The sequence below is a fragment of the Brassica oleracea genome, chromosome C2 (assembly GCF_000695525.1).
Source record: "Brassica oleracea var. oleracea cultivar TO1000 chromosome C2, BOL, whole genome shotgun sequence".
In the NCBI taxonomy this organism is placed as follows: Eukaryota; Viridiplantae; Streptophyta; class Magnoliopsida; order Brassicales; family Brassicaceae; genus Brassica; species Brassica oleracea.
The window spans coordinates 41,320,978-41,332,322 of NC_027749.1; the positions used below are offsets into that span (position 1 = coordinate 41,320,978).

At 36.5% G+C, this 11,345-nt stretch overlaps 3 protein-coding genes across 3 annotated transcripts; 1 reads left to right on the forward strand and 2 right to left on the reverse strand.

Moving 5' to 3' along the window:
• Nucleotides 1-505: 505 nt before the first annotated feature.
• LOC106327378 (ras-related protein RABD2b) lies at nt 506-2,613 on the forward strand. The gene is made up of 8 exons (XM_013765520.1): nt 506-772; nt 1,156-1,228; nt 1,477-1,524; nt 1,625-1,672; nt 1,772-1,843; nt 1,911-2,066; nt 2,151-2,254; nt 2,326-2,613. The coding sequence occupies exons 1-8, from the start codon at nt 759-761 to the stop codon at nt 2,417-2,419; spliced, it is 609 nt and encodes a 202-aa protein (XP_013620974.1). The 5' UTR covers nt 506-758; the 3' UTR covers nt 2,420-2,613.
• Nucleotides 2,614-2,689: 76 nt separating this feature from the next.
• LOC106327377 (suppressor protein STM1-like) lies at nt 2,690-5,041 on the reverse strand (the record flags this gene model as incomplete). The annotated part of the gene is given in 7 exon segments (XM_013765519.1): nt 2,690-3,035; nt 3,132-3,188; nt 3,273-3,431; nt 3,512-3,644; nt 3,732-3,797; nt 3,896-4,154; nt 4,633-5,041. Coding segments are annotated over 7 exon segments (1,014 nt in total). The 3' UTR covers nt 2,690-2,852.
• A 2,100-nt stretch (nt 5,042-7,141) lies between these two features.
• LOC106322682 (ethylene-responsive transcription factor 2-like) lies at nt 7,142-8,132 on the reverse strand. Its single transcript, XM_013760784.1, has one exon. The coding sequence runs from the start codon at nt 8,038-8,040 to the stop codon at nt 7,339-7,341; it is 702 nt and encodes a 233-aa protein (XP_013616238.1). The 5' UTR covers nt 8,041-8,132; the 3' UTR covers nt 7,142-7,338.
• Between the last annotated feature and the right edge of the window lie 3,213 nt (nt 8,133-11,345).

Here is an 11,345-nt window from a genome sequence, read left to right on the forward strand (position 1 = left end):
CAAATCTCCAAAATAGCACATTTCTAAGTTTATATCACAAAAATAGCACTCCAAAACTAAAATGACCAAAATAGCACATTTCTAAGTTTATCCTTTGAAAATTTTAATTTTTTTATTTTTCAAAATTTGAAATCTTATCCCCAAAACCTCATTTCTCAACTCTAAACCCTAAACCCTAAACTCTAAACCCTAAACCCTAAACCCTAAATCCTAAACCCCACCCTTTAACTTTAAACCATAAGTTTGTGACTTTTCATAAAACATTAAGTGTTATTTTTGTGACTTTTGACCTTGAGTGCTAGTTTGGGAACATAAACTTGATTTAGTGCTATTTTTGTCTTTTTCTATTATCAAAATGTATTTCTTTTTTCTTCAAAAAGCTTAATAATCATAAACGTAAGATTAGTGAGATTCGAAACCTAAAATTAGTTTTCCTCCGTCCGAGTGTATAGAATCAAGAAAACCCAAAAAAAATAACAAAAAGTAGAAGGAAAGAACTGAATGATTCTTTGTCATCCACGCATCTCCCTCTCTCTCTTGGTTTGGCTTTGCCAAGTCAGCATTCAAACATCTCAAAGCTAAACGCATTTACAAATTTTCCCAAAGCAATTCCTTCAGCCAAAGGAGAAATAAATAAATAAAATTAACAAAAACATTCAGTCTATCTCTCTTTCTCTTTCTGTTCCGAGGAGACATTACTATCGTCAGATTCTCGTTTGATACGTTGTGGGAGATCGATCTAGATACTATACTTCGCCATGAATCCTGAGTAGTAAGACGCCTCTCTCTTCTCATGTTTTCGATGTGTTCGGTGGTTTAGTTTTGTTTTTGATTTTGCTTTTGGATCTATGTTTGTTGGTTACTCAAAGGAATCTACCCAAATTTGCCTCGTTTGGGGGTCTTATTCTGTCTGATCATCGATTCTCGATTGGGATCTCGTAAATAGGTTAGATCTACTAGGGGTAGCTGACTGAGATCTCTGCAGTCTCTGTTGATCACTTAAATAGTTTAAATTCGAGGGTGTGACGTAACACCTTTGATCTCTTTCTTACTCTCACAGTTTTGATTTATACGAAACCAATTCATTTCACTAATGATGTTTTAACCGTTTCTGTCTTAATCCTTTTTTTTTTCTTTTTTTTAAAATGATTGCAGTGACTATCTGTTCAAGCTTTTGCTTATCGGTGATTCTGGTGTCGGAAAATCGTGCTTGCTTCTAAGATTTGCTGTAAGTAACTCTCGTTTCTTTTCTCAGCTGAAGAATTATTCATTAGATGCATCATCTTTAGTAATTGCCTTTTAATATTGAATACAAATAAATCTATCTATAATAGGTTCTTGAAAATCACATCTTGTTTGTCAAAAAAAGTCATCTTTTGTCAGTTCAATCACCGCTTAGTTCTTTGTTTACACTATGGTATGGTTGTTACTCTCTTGTGTGTTATAATTTGGTATGTTGAATTTGTGTGTGTGCAGGATGATTCTTACCTTGATAGCTATATCAGTACCATTGGTGTTGATTTTGTAAGCATCCTCTTCCCATCAGTACATGTTTGTTAATATATGCAGAACACGGAAAAACAAAAAGAAAAGTATAAATCTTTTTACAAATGATGTAATGTAGAAAATCCGCACAGTCGAACAGGACGGAAAGACAATCAAACTCCAGATCGTAAGAGTGTTCTTGAGCTCCATTAGCAACATATATATTCAGTTTAATATTTTGGAAGGAGCATATATTAACTCTTGTTTTGGTAATCGTTGTGTGTAGTGGGACACGGCAGGTCAAGAACGTTTCAGGACAATTACCAGCAGCTACTACAGAGGAGCTCATGGAATCATTGTATGTACTCACTCTCACAAAGCAATCACCTTTTTTGTCCTCCCTCACAATTGACTTTTCTTGGCAGGTCACCTATGATGTCACTGACCAAGAGAGCTTCAACAACGTCAAGCAATGGCTCAATGAAATCGACCGTTACGCTAGTGAGAATGTGAACAAGCTACTGGTTGGAAACAAAAACGATCTGACATCACAAAAGGTTGTTTCCACTGAGACAGCTCAGGTAAATATTCAAACCAACTGGTCTCTTTTTGCTGTGAACCTTGTCGAACACACACAATAACGTTGTCATCTTCTCCTCCTACAGGCTTTTGCAGATGAACTCGGGATCCCTTTCTTGGAAACAAGTGCTAAAAATGCAACCAATGTTGAAGAAGCTTTCATGGCCATGACTGCTGCTATTAAGACCAGGTTTGGATTAGATTCCACTTGTGTTCCTTAAACTCCTTGCTTCCATACTTAACCGTTGCTCTTGTCTGCAGAATGGCTAGCCAACCATCTGGAGGTGCAAAGCCACCGACGGTCCAGATTCGCGGACAGCCAGTGAACCAGCAGTCAGGCTGTTGCTCATCTTGATTCCATTTGTCTCAAAAGGTCTCTTTGGATCATTATAATCATTTGTTTGCATCGCATGTAATCCAATTGCCAACTCGTTCAACTGAATCCTTCTTTTTCCTTCATTTTATAGCTTTGCTATTATTTTCTCATGTATTTCGAAGTTTGAAACTCTCATACATTCTATAGTAAATTCTATTTCCTCCATTCCTATATATAATTCGAAATATATTTAATTTTATTGAATACTATGGTAGTTATAACACTAATCAGCGATGCTAAATATTTGTGTGACAGAAAGTTTATAATTTGTTTTTTCCATCATAATTTAAAAGCACTCAAACTTGTTCTGTAGAAAAAGTGTAACAAAAATGATAGAATTAAGAACAAAATTAAACTAAGAGAGTAGAGGGATAAGATAGATAGATGCTGAAGGACCAAGAGGGGTCTGTCTTTACTTGCCCAACGATGGGAACTGAGCACTGTCTCCGATGGCCGGAGCAGGAGCTCCTTCGTTCACTTTTTCATCTCTCTGTCCACGACCACCATTGCGGCCTCCTCTTCCACGGTATCCACCACCTCTTGGGTTGTATCTCTCTCCATCAGCCGGCTTCAAGAACTCGTTAATGCTGAACGACTAAAATCACACACAGAACAAAGCATAGAACTCAGTACGAAGATGTTTAAAACCAAAAGCTTGCATATTAGAACGTGAGAAGGGAGAGAAACAAACCTTCTTAGCCTTCTCTTCTTTCTCAGCGGCATCTTTGCGTTTGTCCTTGTCGGATCCCTGAAACCATAAAGAGACAGGGATCAATCTTGCTCTGTTATTGTCAAAGCAACCGACAAAAAATAGAATAATTCAGATTCTGACCAGCTTGATGAAGATTTCCTCATTGTTGGTCTTCTTGCTGGAGAGCTGCTGCATAGACTCAAACACTTTGGTGTCAACTTTCCTTTCCTCAACCTTTGTGGCTTGCAGAGCTTTCTTCTTCTCCTCCAGAATTTTCTCATACTCTTCCAATGTCATTTCCTAATATTAAACCCAATATCCATCATACATAGTCTCATACCAACATGTTAAAGCACATGAGTAGTGGAAGATGTTTATACCTTGTCTTCAGGTTCTTTCTCCTTTCCCTCATCAGCAGGAGGGTCTTTCTTTGCATCGGTGGTGTCATCCTCACCGCCTTCCTTCTCAGCGACAGGGCTCTTCTCAACCTCTGTTGTGGCTTCCTCCGTTGGTCTATTATTTAGACAAACATAGAGTTTCTTATCCAGTGTATAGTACAATACATCGTACATAGAAACTGAAGAGAAGGAGGATGCTTACGGTGGAATATCATCTTCAGGGGTACCCCAGTTTCCACGACCACCACCCTCACGTTTCAGGTCATTACTAGCAAACATCAAGTTACAAGAAACAAAAAAAATCACAAACAGAACAAGTCAAACATAGCAGTAACGAAAGTAGAAAGACCTAAAAAGAGAGCTTACCCACGACCTGTCCCACTACGGCGCTCGAAGACCCTTCCATCACCAGCTCTACCATTGGCAGGTCCACCACGTTGACCTCCGCGACCACCACTTTCGCGGTATCTACGGAACCCACTAGTCCTTTCTCCATCCTTTAGATCATGAGGTCTGTCTCCTCCAGGATTAAATGAACCACGAGGAGGTCCACGACCCGCACCACCACCACCACCACCACCACCACCACCACGAACTCCTGAAGGAGCATTCCTTGACTCCCTCACTACATTCATTAAAGATAAACCACACTTCATTCAATAACTTATTTTTTACTTCTTATGTATACTTCAAAACAAGTAAAAGAAACTTTTCAATATTCATATTCTTAATAGAATAAAATCATAGCTCCAAATCAAAAGATTATGCATATCATCATCAAGCAAAGCAGTAGAGAGAATCTAATACAGTAAAACACTAGAACCCCATATGAGAAAAGCTTACATCTTTCATGTCAACCGTCAGCAAGATTCACTTATATGACTTAATCAAACACTACCCATCATGTCTGAAACCTAAGTCTGTTCCACATCATCATTACACAAACAGCAGACAGAAGCTAGGTAAGACAGAAAAAAACCGCCCCCAAATGACCAAAGCATACATCTTTAAACAAGATTCACTTACACGACTTAATCAAACACTAACCAACTTGTCTGAACAATAAATATCTTCAACATCTACACAAATCAAAGAAAATTTACCAGCTTGGGAAGTAGGCGGCTGCTTGGTCTGAAGCTTAGCACCCTTAGCAGGCTGCGCAGGAGCTTCTTTCTCGACCTTCTTCGGCAAAGAGACAACAATCTGGCTTGGATCCTCAGCGTCACCTCCCAAGAGATCAAACGGGTTCAAAGTCGACATTTTCGGATTCTGGTGAGAAACTGTTTTTGCTTGATGGGGTTTTCGAGAGGGAAAAAACCTTATTGACTACACGAATCCATGGAATAAATCAGAATCAAAAGGTCGAAGAGATGATTTCGGACAAGAGTTGTGTTTGTTTTGTATGACTCAGAAGTCGAAGGAGAGTGGATGAGGGGAGCTTTGGAAAAAGTATGCGGCGGAGAGGTGTAAAGATGCTTTAAACCTAATCCGTAAAACCCTCTGGGGATTATACTCTGCGGATTGTTGTATCTTAAGCTTATCTATTCCTCTTATTTCGTACGTACGATTGGGTTTTAGTCCTGCGATCGTGTAGATTAGTTCTCGCGGGCTCCAACTGGTTAAGCCCATTAGCTGTTACAATACGCTTTTATTATTAAAAAGCTTAAAACCCATCACGAAACCTTTCTTTAGACACAGAATTTTAGTTATGATTTATTATCTTTTCTTTTAAGGTTTGCCGCTTTATTCATCTTTGTTTAAAATCTATGCGCTTCAAAAATTGATTTCATATGAATTTTCTCTTTATGGGTGTTATTCGGTCATTGATTTTTAAATTTCATTATATAGCTTTTTCTCGTTTTATAAGGATTTTAAAAGGATTTCATTTTGAATGAAATTTTGTGTGAATTAAATCTCTATAATATATTTTGAATTGGTTTAAATATTTTACCAGTTAATTTTGTTGAAGTTATTCCAAATGATTTCATATATATATGGTTTAGATCTGAATGATTTCTTTACTAAGGTATTTGAAATTTTAGTTGAATAGCATCAGGTTTTCAAAAAAATTATTAGATTCAAACCGAATTTTCAAAGCACGAAACATTTTTAATAAATTTTACCTTTTCTGAAATTTAGTAAATATTGATTAATATATAGTTGTAGATGTAAAATTGAAGATATATTAACAATTTTTTTTATAAATGCATTATATAGTTTACTAGTTTTAAAGAGTTCTAGCGGAAGTAATATTTTATCTAATTGTCAGTTTAAAGAATGAAATTTATATTTATAAAAATAAATGATTATGTGGAAGTTTTATATGATTTTCATATTTAACTTTAGTATGGTGTTTGTATTTTTAAATGAATACTATGAATATAAATATATAATAACATTTATTACTAATTATGAAATTAAAGAATTATTTTATTAAAAAGTATTTGAATTCTTTTTATAAGATTTTGTTAAATTTCTCAATAGATTTCATTATAATTAAAATGATATATATATATATATATATATATGTCAAATTAGATAAACATGATTTTACATTATTATTTTTAATAATACAAATCATAAATAATACTTGATACAAAATTTTCTTTTGTACAGTACTTATCTTTTATAGAATAAATGATGCAGTATTTATAATTATAATATCTATCAACACTGTTTTATAAACAGAAGTTCAAATTGTTAACTAAATAGGATTAGAATTAACTTCTCTTAAAATAATCATTAAAAATATCTTTTAGTCTTATGTTTGATTTTCTAGATGAGAAATTAATCTTGTGAAGACTCTACAAGTCTTCTGTAGAAAAGTATTCTATGATATTTTGCTTCAATGTACTTATATTTATTTTATTTTTCTAAAATTATTATTAAAATATAAATTTAAATCAAATTATTTAATTATAAAAAAAATTAGTAAAAATATAATTAATTACGAAGTTAGGAGAAAATTAAATTATTTAATATGTAGAAGTATCTTATATTTTAAACACACACAAAAATTCTAAAACATCTTAAATATTGAAACAAAAGGAGTGTACGAGCTTTTGACAGCAAATGAGCAAGTGTTTTATATTTATGAGAACATATATTACTGTCTAAACCTAGATGCTATTTTAAAATGAATCGAATTATACGCATATCATAAGTTGGTCAAAAGTAAGGTTGTCAAAATGAATCCAAATTTTGAACTGAAACTATGAGTTTTATTATTCTATGTAAAACAACAAGAGAACATATATTTAAATGATCTGTCTAAACCTGGATAATATTTTTAACTGAATTGAATTAAACGCATATCATAATCTGGTCAAAAGTAAGGTTGTCAAAGGGAATCCAAATTTAGGATTCAAAACCCTGAATTTTCTATGTTCTACGTACGTAAACAAACAGGGTGAATATTATTCAGCTACGATTCAATTCAATAAAACTTATACACGCACACTACACATTCAATTAGTATTGTGACAGTGTGACGACACTAATACATACTGATAATATTGTTATGTCTCGTCTTGCAATACAAAACTGATACATATATAGCAGTTTGTAAAATTTAATATGGTTTTGTTCTGGTTGGACCATATTCACATCATATGATATTTATGTACGAATTTATTAATGGAAATGGCTCTGTATAGTGAAAGAGAGACCAATAAAAAACAAATAAAATCCATATCAAATAATTTACATGAAGAACAATTTACTATCTGCCACAACAATTTAATAGCAAAACTTTCTACTACAAAACACACATAAAGCTTCGAAACCAACAAGTAACTGACACGTGTCTCTTACACAACCTCGCATTTCACCTGGAACTCGGACGGTACGTTCTCTGTTTTTCTCCTCCGTTTCAGCTTCCTGTTTTCTGACGAAGACGATGAAGACGAAGTATAAGACCTCTTTGACGTGATCCTCACCGGATCAGGCTCACCGGAATTAACTCTCAACGGGAAATTCAACAAAGCGCGGGAACCACGCATCCTAAAAGCAGCTCTATCGTAAGCAAACGCCGCGTCCTCCGCCGTCTCAAACGTCCCTAACCAAACCCTCGCTCCGTTTTTCGCCGGATCTCGAATCTCCGCCGCGAATTTCCCCCACGGCCTCTGTCTCACCCCTCTGTAATGCTTCCCCTTCGCCGTCGCCGCCTTCTGTTTCTCCACCGTTGCCGCTGCGAAGCTCTCCGCCGGTTCGGCTTTAGCCACCGGAGAATCGCTAGGGCGCTTCGACGACGTTTCTAAGTCTACAAATTCGGTGATACAACTCAAGTCGGACGACGGCGATGACGTGTCATAGGGGTCGTTAAGGAGTCCGTAGACTAACATATCTTCGGAATCGTTCTCTTTCAACGGCAAGTCTCCCCAGCTCTCTGTGAAACAAGAACTCGGTATTGACTCAGCGAACCGCAACTCGGCCTCTCCTCCTAGCAAGTGACGTCGTATCGACTCCAACAAAGCGTAGTCGGATTCTACCTCGCTCTGTCCGTACATCATTACAGAGAAAATGAGTTTTTTTGTTATGTTTCTTTTTTTTAATTGAATTGTCAAATGTCTGATTTTTTTTCTCAGTGGAACGATGGTGGAGAGGTTTATATGGTGGATACTAGAGGGGATAAGGTTCATGAACCTGGAAAAATTAAATTAGTTTTTCATGTTTTTCAATTTTATTAATATAGTGGGAAATTAAAAAAGGCTGGAAAATATGAAAGTTGTGGATTTTTCATAACCACGAAGGTTCGTGAATTAAAACACGTGCGCTTTATCCACAGAACGAAAGCTTAGGGTCAAGATGACGTCATGAGATTTACGGAAGCAAGATTCTGATTGGTCTTTGTCTCGCAACTTGTCTTTTGTTTTGTCGATTGGTTTTGAATTCATATTCCGGTTTTATTAAGCAACTTGTCTCGTGTTTGGTTTATTAATAAAACCAAAGTCTTCATCCGTTATTATATTTCTTGCAGCGGGTATGTTTTCCCTCATTTGATTTTTCAAATGTAACGATTTTATTTGGGTTTAGAAAAACGATTAATATATAACTATTGGAGATATAAACAACAAGATTTTAATTTTCTTTTTAAATTTACCAATAAATATAACCTTCAAAATAAGAGTTTATTAGTTAAAAGAAATATTATACGCTATCAAACAGAATATAAAAAATACACAACTAGGCAACTAGCTATGAGATGTGTTTATATATCTATTTAATATTCACAGTGTTACCTGTATCAGATATAGTGTAGGTTAGCATGTGGTGTATGTTAACAGTTAGTTGTACAGTGTAAGTTAGCTAACCACACTTTGTAAATAAGCTAGAAACATAGTGTACAGTAAGCTTTAATGTGAGATTCATATTCATAACAAACTCGTCTTCTCTCTCGCATTCTCCCTAGTTTTTCCTTTCTCAATATTCTTGATATGGTATCAGAGCTTCACGATTCATGAGTTCCTCCCTTCGTGAGCTTACATTTCTTCATATCTTCTCCATCATCCTTTTCGTTCATCGATTCATCGTTCGCTATCTCCGATCGATTATCTTTTCCTTCTCCATCTTCTTCGATTGAAGATTTGCGGTTCTGATTCGCTCTTTCGTGGTGTTTCGTCTCTTGATTCAGCTCAACGATGACTCCTTCTCAATCCAATCCACCGGATCCAACATCGCCGTCTCCGATCACCGATCATTACGACAATCTAACTATCTTCATAACTCCGATCATGCTGGATTGAAACTCGTCACCGATCGCCTTACCTCTGGTGCTGATTTCCATTCTTGGAGACGCTCGGTGAGGATGGCTCTCAACGTTCGCAATAAACTAGGTTTTATTGACGGTACGATTCGCAAACCTCCTCCTACTAGTCGTGACTCTAGATCTTGGTCAAGATCTAACGATATGGTAGCTACCTGGCTTATGAACTCAATTTCCAACAATATAGGCCAGAGTTTGTTGTTCATGTCTACTGCAGAATCTATTTGGAACAATCTCATGTCAAGTTTCAAACAAGATGATGCTCCTCGCTTTTTTGAGATTGAGCAACGTCTCAGTAGTCTTACACAGGGATCTCTTGATGTTGGTGCTTACTATGCTAAATTGATTACCTTGTGGGAAGAATACAAGAACTATATCGAATTGCCTGTTTGCACATATGGTCGTTGTGAGTGCAATGCATCTTTGTTGTGGGAGCAGATGCAACAGCGAGGACGCGTCATGAAGTTCTTGATGGGATTGAATGAGGCTTATGAACCGACGCGTCGTTACATTCTCATGTTGAAGCATATTCCTCTCATTGAAGAGGTTTTCAACATTGTTTCTCAAGATGAGAGACAAAAGAACATCAAACCACCTTCTAAGACAGATTATGTATCCCTTCAAGCTATTGGACCTGCTCTTGGCTCTTCTGGCACTGTATCTGAGTATATGGATCCTTCTGCGTATGTTGCTGCGTATAATACTTATCGTCCTCGTGGTAATCGTCCTCTCTGTACTCATTGTGGTTAACTTGGTCATACTGTTGCCACGTGCTTCAAGTTACATGGATATCCTCCTGGTTTTAAACCATCTTCTGGATACCAAGGACAAGCTTCTCATCCTCGAGCTTCCTCGGGATATGCTCCACGTGGTCAAGCAAATTACATTCCTCGCTCTCAAGCTCCTGCTAAATCTGTTGCTAATGATGTTACTGGTGCTGTGAATGTTGGGTCTACACCTTATCTGCCTCCACCTGCTGTTCTAGCAAGCTCTCTGGATGTTAATCAACTTACATCTTCTCAGCTCCAGTCTATTATTCAACAGCTTCAATCTCGTGTTCAAGTCTCTGACAATGTTGCTTCTTGTTCTGCATCTACTATCACTGAACAGGGTGTCATGGCTGATCAATCTTCTGCTGGTACTTTTCTTACCTTATTCTCTAACCTACGTTATCATCATCACACATTTACTTTCAACCATCACTGTCTCTCCACTCTATATAATTCATTACCTCCTGGTTCTTGGATAATCGACAGTGGGGCTACTAGCCATGTTTGTGCTGATATCTCAAAATTTCAAGAAGTCTTTGCGGCTTCTGACTTAACAGTCTCTTTACCTAATGGAACAACATTTCCCATCATGCATACTGGCACAATTCGTTTATCTGACACTCTTGTCTTACATGATGTTTTGCATGTTCCTTCATTTCATTTTAATCTCATTAGTGTGCATTCACTTCTTCATCGTAATAACTGTTCTGCATATTTCTTTCTTGATTACTGTTTTCTTCAGGACCGTTCTCAGGCCTCGATGATTGGGAAGGGTGATGTGTTCCATACTCTTTACATACTGAACCTGCAAGCTTCTTGTTCTGCTTTATTTCCTGCTTTATGTGGATCGCTGTCTATTGATGGTTCTGTGTGGCATTTTTGTCTTGGTCATCCCTCTACTGCCAAGTTGATGTTAAGAGTTTTCAAGGCTCCTAAGACAAATGTTGTAGTATAGTGAATGTCGAACCAGTTCTGAGGGATATCAAAGCACCGAGAATGCAAGTACTCACTTAATCTAAGTGCAACCAATGATTTAGATGAGTTTTAAACTACTACTAATACTAGAAAGCAATAACAGAATGATACTTTCTTGACTAAGGGAAAAGAGAACTCATGGGCATAGGGATTAGACCTTGGGTAATCAAGTATCGAACTAAGGATGACAAATGATCAATCAAACTATCAACCTTAAGCCTAGACACAATTCTAAGCAAGCTCTATTTCTAGATGAATGTTCATTTGCTAACATATCTCAAACATCAAATGTCTTTGGTTGAATAAT

Coding starts and splice junctions, on each gene's coding strand:
- LOC106327378 (XM_013765520.1), top strand. Junction 1,673..1,771: donor AGACAATCAAACTCCAGATC/GTAAGAGTGTTC, acceptor CGTTGTGTGTAG/TGGGACACGGCAGGTCAAGA. Junction 2,255..2,325: donor ACTGCTGCTATTAAGACCAG/GTTTGGATTAGA, acceptor TCTTGTCTGCAG/AATGGCTAGCCAACCATCTG.
- LOC106322682 (XM_013760784.1), bottom strand. CDS start 8,040: ATGATGTACGGACAGAGCGAGGTAGAATCCGACTACGCTTTGTTGGAG.